The following is a 23,991-nucleotide window of genomic DNA, read 5'->3' as shown; positions in this document are numbered from 1 at the left end:
TTATGGTTTGTAAATTATGGTTTATGGCTTAGTGTGGTTTAATATACTGTGGCTGATTAATTAAGCAAATCATGCTTCATGTGATGTAAATTTTGCCCCAGTGGTATAAGGTGAATGGGCTGAGGCCAGAAAGTTCTGCTTTTTCACCATAGAACAGCCTCAACCTGAAACCTAGAGTGGCCCCTTGGTGTAAGCCTTTGTTAATTTAGTGAAAACCAGACTTTTCTGGATGGACTTCAAAGACAGATTGTTCCCGCTTGTTCTGTTTCTGGTAATGAGTAAATTGTAATTAGTGTTTATTTGATTTTTATTTTATTTCAGTGAACATTGTATGTTCTATTGTATTGTTTTGAATTGTGTTGTTTTTGGATTCAGAGAGAATATAATTACTGTGGTCATGTTATTAATTTTTAATGAGGATTTGAGATAAAATAATGTTTCAAAAAGGAGAAATGTTTTATGGAAACAAAGAAGGGAAATTGCTAAAAGGAAGAAACATGTGAATTGTGTGTCTTTTTGACTTGGGGTGACTCATAGAGCCTCAGTTTTGCTGCCAATATGATTTCCTGGGTGTCTCTCTAAGAGCTGATGTTTCATATCTTAAACAGCTGTTGAGTTGGCCTTGAAAAGGAATTTATTGCTTCGGACTCTCACTCTCACTTTAGTTTGCTGTGGCAGTGAACCACCTTGTTTGGAGCAGCTTCTCCAGGTAAACAAATATCCACCTATCCCATAAAGACTGGCAGCAAAGAATGTATGCCAAAGCCAGAGAAAACTAAACAAAGATCTCCACCCTTAGAGTACAGTATATTTTATTCTGAGCTTATTTAGGCTTTTCACTCCCATAACCTAGAGATACTGTTCCTCCTGGCTTGGTTTTTTTCCCAGACCTCAGGCACTGTTTTTTCAGAATCAGATGTAGCCTCCTTCCCACTCACCTCTGAGACATGAGACTTGTAGTACTAAGCCCCTCAACACTTTCTCCTTACCTCCTTAGTCACTCAAACCATCATTTCCCCCTCTCCTGCTTGATAGTTCTGCCATCTTGTTAGGAACAGCTGAGTTGGGAACTGGAATTGCAGTGGTCCTTCCTTCCTTCCTTCCTTCCTTCCTCCCTCCCTCCCTCCCTCCCTCCCTCCCTCCCTCTACAGCTAGAGTTGGGGCTATGTGCTTTGGCTATAATGTCTTAAAAAAACTGGAGGACCATTCAACATGGCAGCAAATGGATTTTTCTCAAGAGTTTGGTTTTCAAGGAGGATATAATCTTTGTTGAACTTATTCCTTCTTGTTCTACAGGAATTCAAACAGATCTGTTAGCTCTTACCAGTATATTTCCTGTCTGATGCACATAAATTCACTGAAATGCCACTGAGTCTGGCAGTATAAAAATTAAATTAAATTAAAATGAAGTAAAATACAATATAATGCCCAGGAAGAAGGATACTTGACTTTATATCACCCGGGGCACTAAACAAATTACTCTTATTTAGGGTTTATAGCAGCAAAATCACTATAAGTTGTTCCCCTTAAGTCTAGATAGCTGAAATACAACTTCCAGTAGTTCCCTAGCCAACAGGGCCAGTGTTGGGAAATGCTGGAAATTGTAGTTCAGCAACTTCTGAGGCAACCTCTCTGAAATCAATTAGAAATATTAACCCGCAACACAAATAGCACAAGATAAATTTCAATAGAAGCAACTGCAGTGCACAACCAGTGAAGTTAGGTGTCACTTGGTGTATTCTAAGAAAAAGAAGTTCTGAATTATTGATGCAATATCAATGTTATAAAGAAGGATGCACTGATCTATTGATTGATTATGGTGATGTTGGGGGCTGAATAGAGACCAGTTTAGATATTGCATAATTAATATGGACTTGGATTTGATGACCAGTCTATCCAAAAATGTCATTTTTTGGTACTGCTAAGATTATACATATTTTCTAGCAAGACATTTTATAAACTTAGCTTTTTGTAGACCAGAGAATATGCCAGTGACAATGACAGCTGTGAAAATTCTGCTGTGTGGTGTTTTTTTTTTTTTTGTAATACCTTAAATGCTAGGAATCCCCACTGGGAAGAGGCTTCCGTCTCTATGTTTCCCAGAGAGATATTGCCCAACTCCAAATCTCTAGTTTATTTGTTCTGGATTAAATTAAGGCTTCAGTAAATCTTGCCTAAATCCAGCCCCCATATGGCGTCCAGAACAAAAGGGAATCTGGTAACAGCTTGCAAGCCCTGAGTCCTAAGAAAGCCATTTGCCAAATTATGACAGTGGGGAATTGCTTGGAAGTGGGATTAGATCACGCTCCTGCCTTGACCACAAGCAAAAGAGGTAACAAAGAAGATAGGATGTGAGACGTTTTGTGGGCTTGATGTTAACAGGGCCGCAGCTGCCAGTTGGCCTCTCTCTGTCACTTACCATGCTCAGGCCATCCACATCCTGTTCAGGAAAACACAACATGCCACCTGCACATCAGCATTTCAGACAATGCATGCTGATACAGACCTGAGGTTCAGAGCATTCTATTCATGAGTACAAAGGCTTTAGATTAGACAGAGCAGAACTATTTCTCTAGCAGCATACAGTACTTCCCTCAGCAGACTTTTGAGAATTGCATCTGGAGGATGCAAGCGTGATGAAAGCTACTTGGGTTGCATTACCTATGAAGTTATCTAACACTTACCAGGCTATTAAGCAGTTGTGGAGAAAAATGAAAGAATAATATTTATGGCATATTTCTGATAATTGAATTTTCTTTGTTGAAGGAAGTCCCATATTCCAAGATATTGGCAGTCAGTTAATAACAACATCACCATCACCATCATCACCACATATTAAATTTATATGCTACCCAACTCCCAGTGACTCTGGGTGATTTACAGTTGTTAAAAACATTTAAGAACAAAAAACAATACAAAACACACAAAAAACAGCACAAGACAGAAGAACAATGATGGCAAAGAAAACAAACCCGGAAGGCAACAGAAAGGAAGAAAGGGGCGTCAGTCATCCTCGCCAAAGGCCTGGGCAAAGAGCCAGGTCTTTAGGGCTTGCTCTTAGAAAAACCAGTAGGGTGGGATCCATTTGAATTCCAGGGGGAACCTCATTTCAGAGGGCAGACCCTGCTACAGAGAAGGCGCATTTCCAGGATCCAGACAGATGGCTTTGTTTAATCACGGAATCCAAAGTACACCAACCCTTCTAGATTGAAATGACCAGGCAGATAGCATGTGATTGTCACAAATGAAAAAAAATGAAGAAGTCTGAGACATTTCTGGGCAGGAACAGGATACCCTGCTTGTGCCACATTTCTCTGCTTCATGCTCCATTCACAATCCATGGTTTGTACACAATCACACACACAAATATATTGTGATTGTGTACAAATATAAGCCAGAGACAAAATACACCAGAATTCTGGGGAGAGAGCTCTTTAGCATGTAATAGAAAAGCACCATCAAATATATTGAACTATGGGAAAGACAGCCACAACTGCTCTCAATAGGGATTAACTGTTCAGTGGTGCAAATATAGTGAAAGTGAGGAGGCAGCTATCTTGGAGCCCATAGGCACAAAAGGCTCTACTGGCCTCCCTCTTACTCCTTCAACACTCACCCCATGCCTTCAACAAATCTGACTGTAAGGGATATTTGGGCTGAAAAAACTGAATGATGCCCTAGATGGTAGCAAAGAGAGTTAATGATAGCCCAGATTTTTGCAGTACCATACACTGTTTCTTCTGGAATCTTCTGCCTGGAGCACCTTGAACACTTCTGCTTCAAAAGATTTCCTTCCAGAAATGCCAAACCATCTGCTGGAATGGCACACTTCTGAGGAGGTCCACTGTGGTCTGGAGGGACATGAATAATTCCAGAGTTCTCCAGGCTAGTCTGTTTCCAGATCAATGAAGTTTGCATATCTGTTATAAATGCATTCACAGTATGCATATATGTTCTGCAAGTGTAGGCCTCTGTTCATAAGATCATATGTCCTGGATTTATTATTATGTTTGTTACTCTTCTCTCCTTCAGCACCCTAATGGTTCCTCATGCGCTTAGCAAGAATGAAAGAATTCTTTGAGACTTGAGAGAGTATGTTACATAAGGGGACACATACCCCTTTTATTTCTCAAATTATGAGGCCTATATTTTCTTTACAAACACAAATAGTTTCTCTCTGTGTCTGTCTCTCTGAGCAGGAAGGCACCAGCAGCAATCTGTTCAGAATAACAGGTCTTCTGTTCTAGCACTGATTCAGGTTGGCCTGCAAATCTTGCAAGATCTCTAGAATTCTTGCAGCAAAGGAAAGGAATTGGTAGCCCTCTAAATTTTTGAACTATCCTTCTTCATTGCCCATTTGCTTGGTTCTGCTGGGAATTATCAACTGCAGGGCAATGGGTTCCCACCACTACCATACTGATTGCACACATATAAAAAGAGGATTACACACCCACAAAACTATACAAACATCTTTAAGCATGGTGTACAATTAAGCCTCCTTTTTGTTCCAACTGTAACAGACCCCTCTCAATGCTTGGGTTTTGATGTTGATATTCCTGTAGTTTGCTTAATATTACTTCTCTTTGATTATGAATACTAAAATCTATGCTAGTATTAATACACCAGTAGCATGAGACACTCCATTTTTTTTCTGCTTTAACCTTGAAGGTTCAGTTACCTATCTGAGCAATTTCATATCCTAATACTTCTGCGTGAACTTAATCCTATAAGGCAATAAAGACACCCATTTTATCAACAAGACTGTGGATTTGGGGATGATTTCATTCTGAGGAAATCATCATGAGTCGGATGAATCCAAATATTCACTCACATTAAGGAAGCTCTGAGAAATCAGAAGTACAACTCCTAATGGATTAGAAATCCATAACCCAGATATAAAGAAGGAACTTAGTTCTTTGGGAGGGAATATGCAGTGCTTACAAGCTGTCCAAGTTCCAACAAATTTAAAATATATTAAATCAAAGGTCATGGGTACATTCATTTTTTTTTTTTGTCTTGACTGTGCCTTCCTACAGAAATACAAACTCCAGCAGGCCCTAAAGGCTGAGCATAGCCCTTGATCCCCCCCAAAGTTGTCCACTTCTGAGCTAAACCACCTTGTTGCAGGTGATAGAAATGACCTCTATTTAAAATCCTGCTACCAATCAAAGTAGAAGTATTAAGCTAGATGAATAAGTAATCAGAACTGGCAAAAACAGCTTTTTAGATTCCTAAATGCATACTGTATATTAGCAGTCTATATTTTCACTGAGTATTCTCCAAAGGTCACTGTACTCAGTATATGCCATTGAACTGAACAACTCTTTGAGCATCTGTTCTTGATTTTCAGGTGATGTGTTTGAAATATCTGGCAATTAAAAGTACCCTTTGTCAGGAAGTCTACGCTGAAACTAACTTGCACTTCTTGTGCAAAGAAGGAATGGAGAGTGTGCTTTGCAGAGGTTAAGCTGTTCTCATACAATGTTTGCAAGAAGATCCAGACTTCTAAAGATCTAGGGCCGTGATAATTTTAAAATACTAGTTTCTTCATTGTAGTTTGATTAGTATTAATTTTTAGGTTCATCAACTTAATTCTAGTTTTTTAAAACTTGATCAGATAGTCAATTTCATTAAAAACTATTATATTTTAACTAGGCTGTGGATATTGATTTCATGGGTTAGTTATCATAGTCAGATAACATGTGTCTGTAGAAAATAAGATTACATAGTGTTCTAAGTACTGACTGAATTACAGAACTTCTCTGTAATTTTTAATAACTTCATAACATTAGAATTCCCTCAAGCAAATATTTTCACTCTCCCTTTCTTTCTCTCTTTCTAACTCCATAATTTCTAACTCCATACTGCAGTGGGATAAATTATGAACAGGAGGAGGAGGAGGAGTGGGAATGTGTATTCCCAGTTTGGTTTAAGAGGAATTCAGACTGTAACATGGCCTTTAGCTGTTGCCTTTGATTGACTAATCAGGATAATATATCTCTGGCCTGTGGCAAATAGTGGCATTTAATTATTTCGTATTTAGTATATCTTGTCCTTCTGGGGAGCAGATATGGATTTCAGCTCCTGGATAGAAACCTGTGGGGCCCAGCAGCAAAGCTTTTGGGGTGGGGAAAGCACATTGAACCGAGGCAAAGTGTGCAAGACACATCTTCAAATAAAACTGCTGTACGAAAGATATTTTATTTTGACAGTCACTAAAGATTACTTCACTGCTGTCCTTCAGAAAGCTGTAATTCCCATGAATCTAGAAGATGGCCAGATCCTAAAGGGGGGATGCTGTAAATGGATGGGAGAAAATTACTGCACATTCTCTGACAATAGGACCATTTACTATGATTTCATTGCTAAAATGGGGTGGGGGAAGTTTTGTAAAACTCTTAATATCTACCTTGTGAAGTGTCCCCTGTTGGGATATTTTCAGGAAGGAGGTTATTATATGTCTACAATTATTCTGAAATTTGTATTGCATGCTACTTGAGAAAAAAATCCTGCATTGTTATGTTAAACATTTACAAGGTACCTGATTTTTATTAAACACTGTACAAAGATGGCCTCTACCCCTGAACATACTTAAACTGCTTTTAGAATTTTAGCAGAGCTGAAATTCTTCATAAACAAATAATCTATTTCTGAACAGGAAGAGGCACAACTCCCCACTAATGGCCATTTTATTCTGCCTGATCATGCTGAATCTTCAGCAGGTTTTCGGGGAGTGGGGCTGCTCGTTTGTTTTCCCCCTCAATATTAAATTCCTGCAAATTCAACAAAATCTATTTCCATGCAAGGCAGCTATCTTGTGACTCATTAGCTTGTTGAATGAAGAGAAGAGCAGCTGCTTTTTTTCTGGATAATGGATGTATCTAGCCTGCCAGGGCTTGGTCCACGGATGTCTGAAATGTGCTAACTTTAGCTGGTATAATGTCAGTGTAATCCTATATAGGTCTGTTTAGAAATATTTCTTACTGAATTAACTGGCTTACTCACAACTGAATGTATGTACTTGCACTCAAGTAGAGAGAATGAGACAAATTCTCTTCTGCACACTGATACATTTGTATTGGATTGTTGCCAACAGCCTGGACTAGTGGAGACCAGAAACATTTGAAATTTCTGACATATGTACATTCAGTGGTATACGTGGAAGGGTTCAAAAAAGTCAAGATGGAGGTTTCAGCAGCAGCAGCATCAAAGCCTCACCCTGTGCAGCATTAGTACATGCCCCCAAAGTGCAGGGGTTTAATCATATTGCCACAACCACCATCTTGACTTTTTTGACTCCCCCCACACCATTGTGTAGATTACTTTTGCTATGATTACTGCTATGTTCACCCTCTAGTTTGTTAATGCACTAGAACAGTGTTTCTTGATCTTGGCAACTTCAGGCTGTGTGAACTTCAACTCCCAGAATTCCCCAGCCAGCATTCCTGGGGAATTCCTGATGACTGCAAGGATTCAACCACAAAGTTTTCTAAACAAAAATGTGGAAGGAGCCTTTCCCAGCCCAGGCTATAATTCTGGACTTTTCTCATGGTCTCCTATCCAAGTATTAAGCATGTTTAGCTTTGAGATCAGCTAAGTATTTCTAGAGTATGTATTGTTCCAAAAGATTGGGGCAGGGGGTGTAGTGGGAAGGGGAGTGAATTATTTGTTTGATCTGAGCTTCTGTGTAGAAGCTCAAATCAAACGCATGGAAAGAAGAATGCTTGCGAGCCACCTACTCCAGCTTGTACATTCCGGCATGCTGTCCCCAACAGCAGCCTTTTAACTGTACTCTCACTTCAGAGGGATTGTCTCTCCCCGCCTGTCATCCCCACTCCACACACTTTAAGCCTTCAAGGAATAGCCAGGCTTTCTGTTTGGTTCATGCCAGCTGCAAAGGTTGCCATGGAAATCCAGCAAGCTCATCTATTTCCTTGTTGAGCCCAAGCCACTGTCCACCAAAGACAGATGGAAATGATGAAAGATTAGAAGAAAGACAAGTTGAAACGTTCCACCAGAATATGATTTCAGAGTGTAACAGAATTAGAATCGAAGATCCCATTGGATATACCCTATCTCTCTGCCTCCATGCTGAGTTTTGCTCATGCAAAGGAATACCCTTTGAGAGAAAGGCAAAAAGTGGAAATTGTCATTAGCCGCACTTCAGAGGATCTGACTTAATTTTTTCAAAGGATGCTTCAAGAAAACATTGTTCATTTACTCAATCTCAGTTGTGTACATATAGTACAAAAAGGCAGTTCACTGCCTACCCACAAATGCTTGTGAAAATATTTCCAGGATTGTGGATTCATGGTGGCGATGCCCAACGTGCCATCTCACCAGAATGTTGGTATTCTAATCTTAGCTAATTTCACTTGGAGATAAATCCAAGTTACATGTGTTAGGTTTGCGGATTGAACATTAAAGCCAAAGTTGGTGTTCAATGTACATCCAACTAATGATCTGAAACTCTGTCTGCCTCTAATGCACGTACTAAATTGCAATTATTTGATTCTATGCAAGTGAGTTTTGACATATGGCTAAACCAGTGAGCTTAGCCATTTGTCAAAAATCACTCCAAGCTTTGCTGATTGCATGGTCTAGGAGAGACAGCAAGTGATAGGATGAGCTCCATGGGATCAAAGATCTGGTGGATAAACCACTAACTCTTCCCCTAGTGCTGCCATATCTCACCCCCCTGCAATCCTGGCAACAGAAGAAATCTCACTTCATCACATGACCCCCCCCCCCCACCATCAGCTGCTTTGGAGGCTACTTTTAAAACTGGATATAGCATTCTTCTGAAGAGCATGAAACCTAGGTTTGCCACTCTTTCAGAAGAGCACCGAACCCATGTTTAAAAGTAGCCCAACAAAGAGCTGATAGATAGGTCAGGTGGTTTGAGTGGTGAGAGGGAGCATCACTACACTGAGGAATCACCCCCCCACCTCTGTGCAGCTTTGTTTAAACATGGGTGTAACCCTCTTTTAAAACAGCAGTAAATCTATATTCAAAGCAGCCCAAACTACAGCTGACAAATATAGTAGGGAGGTTTGTTTGTTTGTTTGTTTGTTTATGTATGTATTATTAAACTTGTATGCCCCCCATCTTCCCCAACGGGTGACTCTGGGCGGCTCACAATAACAAAAAAGGAAAAGGTTGTATCATGAAGTGCCATAGAGTTGGAACTCCTGTTTTAACTTCACAGTCTCTTTGGTCAACTACTACAGTTAACCTTGGTCCACTACTACAAGGCTGATCCAGGTCTCCAAGTGGGGGGGGGGGGTCACCTGTTCAATAATAGGGAAAGCCTGGTTTGAAAGTTCTGGAATCTACTCAAATGAGAATGGCCCTAAAGGATAGTGCCAGGGTGGGGTGAGGAGTAGAAATGGCCACATCATTCTAAAGTGGACAATAGGTATAGGACTGATCCCAGTCACTGACTGTAACATGGATGAATTGATCAGTCAGTTGCATCAGGTTGTACCCATGGCAAAATTGCTATGGCTTGTTGCCTGCTAACACCAGAACAGCTATCGATGACTAAGCTGCTTCAAGTGTAGGTTGGGAATGAGATGAAGGTATTGTCACGAGAACATGGCAGAAAAGAAAAGAAAAGAAAAGAAAAGAAAAGAAAAGAAAAGAAAAGAAAAGAAAAGGTTGCTGGGGGGGAGTTGTTTGTGGTTAGGAACGAAGCCATAGTTAATATAACTTAATATTCTGTAAATGATGCCCACTAATATTTTATTTCCAGTTCTTCCCATCAGTCAAACTGGGAGGACAATCACCTAGCCAAAAGAAGAAGTGAGAAATTCTGTACAACATCTGACAGGTCAACATTTGCCTTAGTTTGTTAACATTGTGTGCTACCTCACTGACATTTTAGCCATAGTTTTAGATGTTGATCAATTTAATTTGTGCAAATATTCACATAAGCAGGAATTGCCTTTCACCTGAGTGAAGGAAAAACAAATAGCATTAAACCATTTGCTTTGGACACCCAAAAACTTGAAGAGTCCCAGAGTGACAGTGCAGTGGTGTTCCCTCTCACATTGTCTGTGCTGCCTTGTAAAGGGTTGGATTATATATGGTTTAAAGAAATAAATCTAGAGACTAATGATATTTTATACAATCATATTTGGGGGGAAAAGATAACAGTAAATGAACTTTTGGGATGGGCTATCAGCATTTGTGCAGATATGAAATATTGTTCTTTGAAAATGATTTGGCCTTTCAACAAAGCTATTACTTCAAAGGGGATAAAGCTATGTACAACAAAGAGGATATATGCAGACAGTGCTCATTTCTTGCATCAACCTTCCGAATCATCCACATATATTCATAAAGACCCCCACCTCTGAATATTTACATGGAGCCCAATTTCATTTCAGCCCATCTTTGATTTTCTGTGATATAATGCACCTTCCCCACAAGGACTGTTAGATGAGGTCCGCGTATTATGGTCTTCTTTTCTTAACCTTTGCTCTTTGGAAACTAGAGAGAGGCTTACTTCATTCTCCAGAAACTTATCCCTGGTAACTTTCTCTTTCCTGCATTTGCTTTTCCCCTTCCTATCATGATTCCTTCCCTTGCCCTCTTATTGCCCAATGACCCAGAAGGGAAGAGTTGCCTGGGCCCTTGAAGAGCTATTTAACCTATTTTCATCAAGGGGTCTCTCTGGCCATAGACTGACTCTTTGGTGGTTTCTTTTCCTTTAACAGGCTTAGCTTTCCTCCATTGTGCCTGATCACTGGGCAGAAATGCAGAAATTATTATCAAACCATCCCTTCTGACTGAGGCATATGTTTCCACACACACCCCCTTCTTTTCTTCTCTCTTCTTTGATGATAGATCTGGAGGAAAACTTGCACAGAGTGATGGGCAGTGCTGGCCAAGGTCTGGCTGCTCTGCCCCACAGCCGGGTCACCCTTCAGGATCCTGTGCTCTTTTCTGGCCTGGAGAAGCTACCTCTTGCTCAAGACCCTGACAGCCCAAGCTGGCGGTCCCTTGACAGCCCAAGCCCCCCTGCTACACCTGAGCAAAGCCTTCCCACCTTTTGCCTGCAGTACTTTAATATGCTCTACCCAGATGACAGCAATTGGGTCCCAAAGAGTTTGGGTGAAACTCACCAACACTGCAGTCAAGGAAGCAGGACAGAAGTGCCTAAGGAACCTGAGCAGTGCCCTATCATTGACAGTCAAGGATTGAGCCTTACCCCTGAGATGGATTATCAAGCCAGTCTTCACCTTGAGGAGCACTCCCTGGAACAGGTGCAAACAATGGTGGTGGGTGAAGTGCTCAAGGACATTGAAACAGCTTGTAAGCTGCTCAACATTGCCGCAGGTGAGTACCACAGCCCTGCTGTTCTTATCATATTTGGCACAACTTAGCCCACCAAAGGGAAATATTTATGTTGTAGCATGATAATGCACTGCAGAATTAGTCAGGCTGTTGTGGTCATTTGCCAACAACTGACAATATTCTTTGCCTACCATTGGTGGGTTTCAAACTCCTTTCAGATTACCACGTTATTTTTTTTTCCCAGCAAAAACAATGAAATGTTTTGCGGCACCTTTAAGACTAACCATTTTGTTATAAGATTCTATGAATCACAAAATGCATCTGGTAGAGTAGACAGTGATCTGAGTTAGCTTATGTGATGATAAATTCATCCGTCTTTAAGGCATTAGAAGATTCTTTGTTAGTATACCTTTTATCCTGACATTAGGAATATAAGCCCCTGTGTACTGGACTGGAGTTGATGTGAGTTAGGATCAAATAAACTTTCAGCCTTATTTATTTACTTGTTATACAATGATGTATAATATAACAGCTCTCTGAATTCATAGGCTGGTTTTTACAGACCAAGTATTCTCTCATGACAGTGGAAATCAAAAGGTTGGACAGAGATGGAGCAAAGAAGGGGGAAATGAAGGGGGAATGTGTGCATTCTGGTTGTTGCATTACCCACATAAAGGCACTGTCACTGGATTTTTCATTTAGATATGCTTTGCATATAACGGAAATCAGAGCTAGACTTCTCATGGAATACTCAATACTCTTTTAAGAGAAATGGCAGAGCTGTGATTAGAAAGGGCAAATCCTGGCTGGTTGTCAGGACAAGAAAAAATATTCAAAAGCAAATGCAAAAACATGGGGTTTGCATTCTTTGTTTGGATAAGCCTTAGACATTTTAAACCAGCCTTCCCCAACTGAGGTCTTTTCAGGGATGATCCCACTATAACTCGTAATTAGCCATGCTGTCTGGGGCTGATAGGAATAGTAGTTAACATTTGGCTGGAGGGAGTCAAATTATGGAAGGCTGCCATAAACCAGCTTTGGAACTGTCCAGGTAGTGTTGGACCCAATGTCTTGACTCTAAATCATGGTGGCTGTGAATGATAGAGGTTGAGGGGCAGCAACATCTAAAGGAGAACAGATCCCTGTCATACACCTTAAACCATGCCATGGGTTTATGAAACGCAGCTTCTGCTTTTTTCACTTTATTCATCATTGTCCAGTTACCAAATACTTCATTCACATGTATGCATTGCATGGATCCATGTGTACATAATGAGCATGTGTTAGGCTAAAGGGAGCTAACTGATGGAGAATAAGCAAGAGGAGTGAAATGTTCAGAAAATACTACACCAACCACCAATATTAGAACATCAGGACAAGGGACCATTGTAGGTTGGGATTCCTCTCATTCTATTTCAGGGAAAGAGGGACACAGAAGATTTTACCTGGTGATTTGGGACTGATACTGAACAGCTTTTGGACCACACAATATGTTATGTTCTTCATAGAGATCATAAGGGAGAGGCAAAATCAGCATAAAGAAAGAAGAAATAGCATCAGCAGGAGTGCTTGGTGGTGCTTCAATCTGATGATCTACTTTGAAATGAATATTTCATTTTGAAATTGAAATATGTTTCTGCCTAGATTTTAGATTGGTCAATTTAACTGTACAGTCTCCCAGTTTGAGGAAAGCTTAGAAGTTGCTCATTGGAGGTAGTGAAAGGAAGGCATTTTCATTTATTTGAAGTTTCCAAATGTTGCATACTGAAGGAGGCCTGTTCTTCTTTTAATTCAATCAAGATAGAGGAAATACAGATCGTGAACTTCAGTTGCAATAAAGATGGATAGCCAAGCATATCAGGCTCCTCTTCTAGCGCTTCTAGCTGCAATGCGTTTCTTGCCAGGCAAATGTTCCCAGTACAAAAGTCATTTTAGGCAAGATCTAAGTGCTGCCAACACAAATATAAAATCCAAACTGTCTACACAAAAGCCAACCTACTTGTTTCACCTCTTCAATTATTAGAACATTTCTGAAAACAAGAAAAAATAAAGACTAATATGGCAACTATCATCAGCCCATATCAACCTTGGCCTGTCCATGCCTATGTAGGGTACTAACATCAGACCTATTTACTGATGTATCCAACATGCACTACTGTCTGGGAGATCATTGGGATATTATTGACCGTTGTTGTTCTGGAATTCCAGTCATAGCTTTACTACTGCCTAATATTTCAGAGACGACTGCTGCTTTAAAACCTTAGCAGGACACATTGATATGAAAGCTGTATGTTGGCTGATGTATCAGAACTGTGAAAATATCAAAAAGTGGAGAAGTTCCCCCTCACAATACTGGTCACCTGGAATATTTTCTTAGAATATTTGCTCTGAGTTATGACTGAGGCAATGTGCACACACTCTAGAATATGTATTTTTGGGGTATTTTTGTAGACCCGGCAGACTGGAGTCCAGGAAACGTCCAGAAGTGGATCTTATGGACAGAACACCAATATCGATTGCCCCAGATTGGAAAATCATTCCAAGACTTGTCTGGAAAGGACCTATGTGACATGTCTGAGGAAGAGTTCCGTCAACGTTCTCCACCATGTGGTGATGTTTTACATGCTCATCTAGACATTTGGAAGTCAGGTACTTAGTAAGAGAATTGAGAAACAAATGATGAACCTAAAAAACTTATTCTTTAAAAACTATTTCAATATGGAGTAGGAGCAATAGCGGGATTTTTCTCCTACTTATGTTCTCCTATACTGTCTTGACACTTCCAAACTTCTTCCGGAAACCAAGGCTCTCTTTATAGACAAATAATCTATGCTATGATTTTTCTTGTGCCACTGGCTTCCTGCTGCCTTTTGGGATTGTCTCAGCGTTCAGCCTAATGCTCCAGCAGATCTTTGGACTGTGTCAGTTTGGTGCTAATCAGTTTGAGGTAGAGTGTGCTGCAGAGAAGGGCTTTGGGCTTTGCCTACCTTCCAGTTATGTGAGTGATTGACTTTCTTAGTGCTATTGAAGAGACCTCAAGAGCGAAAAAAACTGGGAAAATTCAGCCTGTCAGAATCCATTAGATTATCTTTTCATGTTATGTTTGCTTTCCAGCTGCCTGGATGAAAGAAAAAACTGCTCCTGGAGAGCTGCATTACTGTGGTGAGCTAACTGTTGTCAACAATAAAAATAAAATAGATTTTATATTATTTATTATTCTAATAATTAAAAAATACTTTAGTGATAGAGAAATGTTAAAAAGCTAAGAAGCTATAAGGGTGCAGAAAAAAGTTATTCAAAAATCCAAATGTTATTCATTATCAAGCAAATGGCATACTACAATTTCAATTCCTATTAGTAGAAGCGACTCCCCTTCTAGTTCTGCTTATTGTCTGGATTCTGTGGGATCAAAAGAGGAAAATGAACAGTTTGTTCAAGACCAGAGCGATATTGATTAAAATATGTACCTTTAGTATATGAATATAATACATTATTATATATATTAGTTCATTAAAGAGTTCAATTTTTACAATAAGAGTTAAAATAAGGAATACACTGTATGAAAACAGACAGCCTTATCATTTGCCAAAGTGGGATGACACTGTCAGACTACTGAATCCTGTATATGAGCTGAGAGAGAGAGACTAAAATAACTTTTGTGGCCATAGATAGCATGTATCATAATTTGGGTGAGTGGGGAAGCATCATTTCTGCTCAGCTAGAGCCAAAATTCCTTTGGCCCTCAGAGATTGAAAGAACAAGGTAACAGAATGATGAAAAATAAATCAGGACCAACAGCTTTTTAAAAAAATTCAAATCTCAGAAAATAAAGTTAGAAATTTGCAAGGCTAAATGCTTGCTGAAAAAGAGAAGTCTATGGGGACTGGTGGAAAACTGTCGAAGAGGAGACATGATGGTGGACCTACCACATGAGGAATTATTATAGTCCAGATATAAGAATAGGAAGATTCTTTTTTGAATTTTGGGTATATAGAAACCTGATATTTTCAGGTAGGACACAAAGAAGAGTATCTCCAGCACAGCTCGATCAGTGTGATGCTCATATGGAGAGAAGGGAGACCTTTAGATGGTTTGATCCTTGACCATTTAGAATATTACAGATGTTGATTGGCTTAGAAATAAGCAGGGCATTAATACTACTGTTGCAAATGGAATGTTAACATGTTCCTGATAGCTAATTCCTGTAGAAACTTTAGCTACCCTGTTCACACCAGCAACTGAGAAGTCTAGCGTTTTTCAAGAGTAGCTCTATGCAATGTGCATTACATTATTCCAATCCACTTTCTCTAGCAATAGGAGATGTGGTGCACAGCCTAAGCTAGGTGATGCTGCTATTGCTCATGGCTAAAGCAATTTGCTTTTTCTAATAAAAAGTAAATTGCTTTCTAAAAATTAATTTGGATGGGTGTTTCCTTACTTATAGGCAGTGAAGAGAACTGGACAGACAGTGAGGTAGATTCATCCTGCTCAGGCCAGCCCATTCACCTATGGCAGTTTTTGAAAGAGCTTCTGCTGAAGCCTCATAACTATGGTCGCTTCATTCGTTGGCTCAATAAGGAAAAAGGTCAGTGATATTGATTTAATATTGGAAATGGGAGACAATTCCTTACTTGGAAAGTTCAAGATTCCATAGCTTAGAAAGTCCTTTTCCAAAGACCTTCTAAAATACAGAGGCTCTATACAGCTTAACATGTGCTACAATCCCCAGGGGCAGGGACTGTTGGGGGTGGGAGGAATTTCACGTGTGAAATTGGTGTCTTCAGTATCTGAAAAACCATTTTACCCTTTCACCCATCCCCACACTTCCCAAAGGCCCCCAAAAGCTTGAAATTGTTGGCCTTACCCACCCTGGGTATTCTGGGGGCTGCAAAAGAGCTCTTTGTGGGCTTAGGGTGCACTTGTTCCAATTCTCGTGAGATACCAAGAACTCTTGCAAGTTTGCACTACAGCTCACCAAAACTGGGGAAGGGGGAGAGAAGGACATAGAACACCAGGTGTGAACTTAAGGGAAAACAAGGGAGGGAAACGGAATGACCAGTAGTCTAGATGGGAGCTCCCAAATAAGCGATTTATCTAGGCCACTCTCAACTGTGGAGGACAATTGCTACTGTCCAGATGTATAAGAGCAATGGGATGGGCCTGATGCTTGTCAGGATTCATATATGTTTTACTGATCAGTTTTAATTTGGGTTTTGATTTGAATTATATGAATTTTGCTATGCTGTATACACTGTAGTTTCTAATGTTATAAGCTGACTTGAGCATTGGAATAAATAGTAAGCCAGGCTAGAAATCCAACAATAAAAGATTAAACATTAAAAACATTGAGCTTTTGTTTCTGCTTCTCCAAATATATTCCTTTTATTTGCTTTTTGTGCTTCTTTGCAAACATTTCTTCTTCTTTGCAAACATTTCTTCCTCTTTTTATCAAGCAAGCTATCTTTTCAGTTAATAATTCCTCTGATTCAAAGTATCATAATAGCGCTAAGATGGTCAGTAGATTGTGGCTCAGAGAGCCAACATAAATGGATTTGTTGTTTCTCATATTTACCATCTAGGTATATTTAAGATTGAAGATTCAGCCCAGGTGGCTCGGCTATGGGGAATCCGGAAGAACCGGCCTGCCATGAACTACGACAAGCTGAGCCGCTCAATTCGGCAATATTATAAGAAAGGGATCATCAGGAAACCAGATATCTCCCAGAGGCTGGTCTACCAATTTGTACACCCCGTCTGAAAAGCAGAGCAAATAGAATAAATTCAGAATAACTGATTCCTTTGTGAGCTGGAGGACAACTGGAAACATAGCATCCTTTATCCTCTGCAATGTTGATAGAGCTAAAAGCAACTGTTGACGAAGAGGCAGGGTGCCCATTGGATTTGGCTGGTGAACTGTAGAGATTCCTGTGAGCCCTAATTGTGTCTGGGAAACAGGAAACAAATAAACATTTATTGTTAAAGTAAAATAGCAAAAAGGAAGTGAACTGGGCCACTCAGATTTCATTCTAGGCTTTGTGGTTTTGTAGGTTTATTTCACTTTAAAAGAAAAAAAATAATTTAAATATCTCCAGCTACACGGTATGGGAATCCAAAGAAGGTGGGAATTTGATGGAAAGGGAAAGAGAATACTGACGCTGTAGGGACTTGGAGTCTACGTTGCCTCCTTTCCATTATAACAATTGGAAGACTACTGAGATCAAAGGAGCAATGTAACATTGTTTGCAACTTTGTAAATTAAAACAGTGGGCAATTATAATATTGAGTAGCAATCTTCTGATCTATCTGAAAGTTCCTATACTCTCTAACCTTCCTTTTCTTTCTGTGAAACAAGCAGAAATCTCAAGAGCCCATTCTTTGACAGCAGAAACGAGCTTGGGAGCAATACTTCCAATGATTTTCTGATCTGCTTTTTTTCCTCCTACCCTTAGCACAACAGTTGGGCTTTGATATTTGGAGTTTGATATTGGAGAAAAACTAAGAATCATGAATTCGGTTTCAGAATAATGGTGTAGCAATAGTTCAGAATCTGGCTGGCCCTGTTGTATGGGGACTATGTTGGTTAGGGGAATGCAAAATTGTAGTCTAACTCTGGGGAGCAGGCCAGAAAGTCTGTCCAGGTTTGATATTAATGAACTTGATTAGTTTTCCATATATGCAGTGAATGAAAGTAGTCACTGTTTTGGGTATTGTTAACAGAAGGACAGAGTCACCCATTCTTGGTGTGTGAACAAACCTCACTTGAGGGAAAGACAATAGGATTGTGCAAAGCAGCCTCCTGCTGAAGCTCAGGCTGACCCAAAACAAGAACAATTTGGCACCTGCTTGCCTGTGGAGGCCAACTAGCTGAGCATCTGAGAAACACTGAAGAAAGCAGACAGCCCCCCACCCCCCAAGGCTGCCTGAACATGATCCTGGCCATGATACAGGTGTATGAACAGCACCTGGATGCCTATGCAGATCCCTGGAGGAGGATAATTATTCCAAAATCAGATAAACTCTCTTGCAGTAGATTTCCTGAAATTATGCTGCAATTTCTGGTAGTGCAGCAACTATCCTGAGAATTAAAAATCGCCTCCCAACCATGTGCCTTTACGGAAATCACTTTCTCTGTTAATTGATGCTCTTGGTTTCCAGGCTGCAAAATGGCCTGGACCCATACAAGTCAACAAAGACAGAGATGCTGGCTGATGATCAAAAGGAAGGTCATTGTGACTCTCCTTGTGTAAGGTAAGTCTTACACTGCCAACTGAGAATCAAGAGATAAGATGAAATGTATGTATGTAGAAGCTGTCTGGGCTACCAGAAATTAGGAGAGACTGGATGTGATGCTAAACAGTGTGGAACTGACACAATATTTAGGGGCAAAAGAATTATGGCCAAAAATTTTAAGGGAATGTATATGAAAACCTATCATTACTAATATCTGCTTCCAGAAAAAGAAGATGCATTATTCTTTTGCAGAAAAAACACCAGAGTCTCATGCTCCCATACATACTAGCATATTGATTATGGCATAAGTAAACTTGTTAAACTTTGAGGTGCCTTAAGACTTTGGTATTTGACATAAGATAAGGTCAAGCCTCCATGCTGAATTTAACTCCTGGTGACTTCATGGGCACATCTAAATACATTTTTTCTTGGAAACAATTTAAAAGAGATTTGCCTTTGGCTAGGTGATGATGATGATGATGATGATGATGATGATGATGATGACAACAATAATGGAATAAGACAATCTATCTTACAGCTCTGGTGTTTCCTGGTGATCTCCTATGCAGGTATTAATCAGGTCTTACTTACCAACTTCCTTGTAACCTTACTTACCTTTTCAAAATTAGCTAGTGTTAGCTAACTGCTGCCACCAGGAGGAATATTGACTTCATGCACAGCATATACATTTTTAGACTTGTTAGGTATGTTGTGGTGTGTGTATATGTGTAGAATGATCTGAGTTAGCTTATATGATGATAAATTCATCCGTCTTTAAGGCATTAGAAGATTCTTTGTTAGTATACCTTTTATCCTGACATTAGGAATATAAGCCCCTGTGTACTGGACTGGAGTTGATGTGAGTTTTGTTGTTGTTCAGTCGTTAAGTCGTATCCGACTCTTTGTGACCCCATGAACCATATTGCGCCAGGCCTTCCTGTCCTTCCCTGCCTCCCTGAGTTTGCTCAGTTTCATGCTCATTGCTTCAGTGATGCTATCTAAGCATCTCATCCTCTGCCGTCCTCTTCTCCTTTTGCCTTCAATTGATGTGAGTTAGGATCAAATAAACTTTCAGCCTTATTTATTTACTTGTTATACAGTGATGTATAATATAGCAGCTCTCTGAATTCATAGGCTGGTTTTCACAGACCAAGTATCCTCTCATGACAGTGGAAATCAAAAGGTTGGACAGAGATGGAGCAAAGAAGGGGGAAACGAAGGGGGAATGTGTGCATTCTGGTTGTTGCATTACCCACATAAAGGCACTGTCACTGGATTTTTCATTTAGATATGCTTTGCATATAATGGAAATCAGAGCTAGACTTCTCATGGAATACTCAATACTCTTTTAAGAGAAATGGCAGAGCTGTGATTAGAAAGGGCAAATCCTGGCTGGTTGTCAGGACAAGAAAAAATATTCAAAAGCAAATGCAAAAACATGGGGTTTGCATTCTTTGTTTGGATAAGCCTTAGACATTTTAAACCAGCCTTCCCCAACTGAGGTCTTTTCAGGGATGATCCCACTATAACTCGTAATTAGCCATGCTGTCTGGGGCTGATAGGAATAGTAGTTAACATTTGGCTGGAGGGAGTCAAATTATGGAAGGCTGCCATAAACCAGCTTTGGAACTGTCCAGGTAGTGTTGGACCCAATGTCTTGACTCTAAATCATGGTGGCTGTGAATGATAGAGGTTGAGGGGCAGCAACATCTAAAGGAGAACAGATCCCTGTCATACACCTTAAACCATGCCATGGGTTTATGAAACGCAGCTTCTGCTTTTTTCACTTTATTCATCATTGTCCAGTTACCAAATACTTCATTCACATGTATGCACTGCACATGTATCTCCTAAGCAGGTATTAATCAGGTCTTACTTACAAGTGCCTTGTAACTTTACTTACATTTTCAAAATCAGCCAATGTTGGCTAAGTGCTGCCACCATGAGGAATATTGACTTCATGCACAAGATATACATTTTTAGATTTGTTGGGTATGTTGTGGGATGTGTGTCTGTAGAATGAGCAATATTTTTAACATTATTAAATCTTAATGAACATTCTTTGGAACTGAAATAAGTCCTTTCCTAAGGTGCCAGATCAGATGTGCAGATATGCAGCAAGCATTATTCAAAACTGCTAGTCCAACTAAAAGTTTTAGTTGTCAGCTTCTTTTATGGCACAGCTTCTCCTCCTCCTCCTCCTCCACCTCCACCTCCACCTCCTCCTCCACCTCCTCTTCCTCCTCCTCCTCCTCCTCCTCCTCCTCCTCCTCCTCCTCTTCTTCTTCTTCTTCTTCTTCTTCTTCTTCTTCTTCTTCTTCTTCTTCTTCTTCTTTTGTTGTTATCATCATCATCATCATCATCATCATCATCATCATCATCATCAACATCATCAACATCATCATTTAATTTTATATGCTGCCTGACTCCCAATGACTCTGGGTAGTTACAAATAAAAGCATTAAAACAAGAAAAAATGCAACAATAGACAAAAATGAAGAGTAAAGATAGCAAGGATAACAAAAAGATGGACTGAAGTAAAAAGGAACAAACACACACAATCCAAAGGAGACTTCACTTACCCTTGCCAAAGGCCTGGGTGAAGAGTCAGGTCTTCAAGGTCCTTTGAAACATCAGCAGGGCGGGAGCCATCTGGATCTCCCCAGACAGATGGCATTGTTTAATTGATAGAACCTGGAGTGCACCAACCCTGCCAGATCAAATTGGCCAAGCAGATACTATGGGAGACAGGCAGTCCCTCAAGTTACCAGGTCCTATGCCATGTATGACTTTATGGGTAATGACCAGCACCTTAAACCATACCTGGAAACAAACTGGCAACCAGTGTAGCTTGCAAAGCAAAGGTGTTACATGGACATACCAAGGCATGCCCATCTCTGCCTACACCACTGCATTCTGGACCAGCTGAAGCTTCCAGGTGGTATTCAAGGGCAGCCATGTAGAGTGTATTGGAGTAGTCAATCCACGAGGTGACCAGGCCATGAGTGACTGTCCAAAAGGCCCCTTGATCTAGGAAAGGATGCAACTAGTGCACCATGTGAAGCTGTGCAAAGGCCTTCCTGGCCACAGCTGCCACATGCTCATAGAGCAGGAAGACCCTCAGATTGTGCACCACCCTTCAATAGGGAAGTGCAACCCTATCCAAGGTCAAAGATGGAATATCCCCAAATCTGGGCAGGCCAAACACCCACAGCCACACAGCCTTGGTAGGATTGAGTCAGAGATGCTCCCCATCCTTGGTAGGATTGAGTCAGAGATGCTCCCCTAGTGCCTGGAGCACAGGCTCCAGGCACTAGGACAGAACCTCAATAGCCTCACTTGGCCAGCCCAGGGTCAAAAGATATTATACTGTATATGGGTATCATTGGCATTGCACACAGGAGGAGCCTAGAGAGTGATCTCTCCCCACCCCACAACCAACACTGAGTGGAACTGGCCCCAGAGAAAGGGAGAGAACCACAATAAAACAGTGGCCCCAATCTCCAACCCATCAAGCTGGCTCAGAAGAATATCACGGTTGATAGTATCAGAAAGCTGCTGAGAGATTAAGGAGCATAAGGATGGATGCACCATCTCCACCCTGGTTCTACCACAGGTCATCAACAAGTGCAACCAGAGTTGCCTCAGTACTGAATCCTGGCCTGAAACCAGACTTGAATGCATCTAGATAATCTGTTTCCTCCAGGGTTTCCTGGAGGTTTTAAGAGTTGAGAGATATGTGGGATTTGGAAGGAAAGTTGTTTCCTCTGAAATTGTAATAGTAACATTTGATCTTTGCAGTGATTTTCTATATAGGTCTACTGAAAAATAAACCTGAATGGATTCAGTTAAAAAAGTCCTCCAAGATAAGGGACTATTGGATTACTTTTTTATTCCTGGTTGCTTGGTTCTTTCATTACTAGAAATATTTTGAAAGCTGTCACCTGGGTATGATCTTAATTTATTTTCCATGCTATTTACTGGTGGTCCAACCTTGGGTATACAGGTTCTTTTTTAGATCAGGAAAAGTTACTTGAATTGTGTCTTACACTGATGTAATTGCAATTTGTCAGTGTAATGGTAGAGAGAGCCAGACTATGATTGCCCCAAATGATGCCATCTTGTCCTCCAAGTGCAAGTAGGGATGAATAATAGAATTTGGCAGGGAGTCACTGGGGGAAGGGGGGATAGAATTTTGCTTAACTGCTACCACTTCCTTGTCAAGAGAATGAAACTGTGTTCAGCCTGAGTCCATGGTATTTCCCTTCCACTCATCCTATTTTTGTTCAGATAATTTGTGATCTCTGCCTCTTTCAACATTTGACTAGTTTGCTAATGAAAGGAATGCCGACTAAGGGTGTAACTGCCTGCAAGATTGTCTTTAATTTTTCCTAAAAGGTGAAGATTCAGCAGCTAATGCAGCCATGTACAAAACAGTAGATTAGAAAAAAGGACAATCATAAACACAGACTGCAGAAGCAGTTCAGAAATTTCTTTTCAGTATGAGATCTCAGCTTGCACAAAATTTCATTCCTGGTTTGTCCTACATTCATCTCAGATCTAGTAGATCTAAAGCTAGCTTATGCTTCTAATGCTTGAGGTAGTCTGTTGCATTTATGCAACTATTTTTGATCTCCGCCTTCCCATAGAGAGGACAGGTGGGGAAGACATGGCACTCTAAATGCTGGGCAACTTCCATTGCCTTGCCCTTGGGCATGTTCTCAATTGTCTTAGAGCAGTGTTGTCCAAACTTGGCCACTTTAAGATGAGTGGACTTCAACATGCTGGCTGGGGAATTCTGGGAGTTGAAGTTCACTCATCTTAAAGTGGCCAAGTTTGGACAACACTGCCTTAGAGTGAAGGATCATTGTAAAATTATTAGGCCATCTTAAAAACAAATCTCTATTTTAGACTTTTCCTTTCTTTTTGGTGAGAAATACATATTCAGAGGATTGTTTAGACTCCTTTTTGAAGGAAAAGAATTACACAAATCCCCTTATGGTCATTCTATTTCCAAACCAAGGAAATATTACAAGATGGATTCTACTTCTGTTTGTAAAACAGCAACATACAACCTGGAAGATCAGTCATGCAGCTGTGGAGACAAGCACACAAGCATCTGGCAAATAAATTAGCTGCTGGAGAATAAGATAAACATTTAAACCAATTGTGGCTCTTCTTCTTCTGCTGAAGTAAATAATCTTTATATCAAAAGTTTGATGATGCTAAATGATTGATATTCGTAAGCTTTTCATGGATGTGTGCTTTTTCACGTGTGACCTATGGAGGCCATGGATGCACTGTATAATTGGACGTTACCTGTCTGACAATAATGCAACAGAAAAAAACACTTGTAGGGAATAATTGCCATCCTGGAAGATGATTAGTTCAGAGATAATGGCCAAAGGAAATACAGGTTGTCTATTATGCTCTCTTTTAGTTAACATAGCAGGAAAGCCT

General features: G+C 40.3%; 1 protein-coding gene across 2 annotated transcripts in view; it reads left to right on the top strand.

The window, feature by feature from the left end:
- The window catches only part of SPDEF (SAM pointed domain containing ETS transcription factor), a 29,344-nt gene extending 8,611 nt beyond the window's left edge, over positions 1-20,733 (top strand). For both annotated transcript variants that reach the window (XM_088128488.1, XM_088128489.1), the window contains exons 2-6: positions 10,852-11,343; positions 13,753-13,950; positions 14,416-14,463; positions 15,746-15,886; positions 16,881-20,733. In XM_088128488.1, the coding sequence (XP_087984614.1) occupies positions 10,878-11,343; positions 13,753-13,950; positions 14,416-14,463; positions 15,746-15,886; positions 16,881-17,059 (1,032 nt within the window). In that variant the 5' untranslated portion in view covers positions 10,852-10,877 and the 3' untranslated portion in view covers positions 17,060-20,733. The remainder of the gene's footprint in view (positions 1-10,851; positions 11,344-13,752; positions 13,951-14,415; positions 14,464-15,745; positions 15,887-16,880) is intronic.
- Positions 20,734-23,991: the final 3,258 nt, after the last annotated feature.

The sequence above is a fragment of the Python bivittatus genome, unplaced genomic scaffold (assembly GCF_059951505.1).
Source record: "Python bivittatus isolate LINGU-HERP-01145 unplaced genomic scaffold, Pbiv_v1 ctg000700_np1212, whole genome shotgun sequence".
Lineage (NCBI taxonomy): Eukaryota > Metazoa > Chordata > Lepidosauria > Squamata > Pythonidae > Python > Python bivittatus.
Note: the sequence above shows the minus strand (reverse complement) of the source record. Positions and strands in the feature narration are given on the sequence as shown.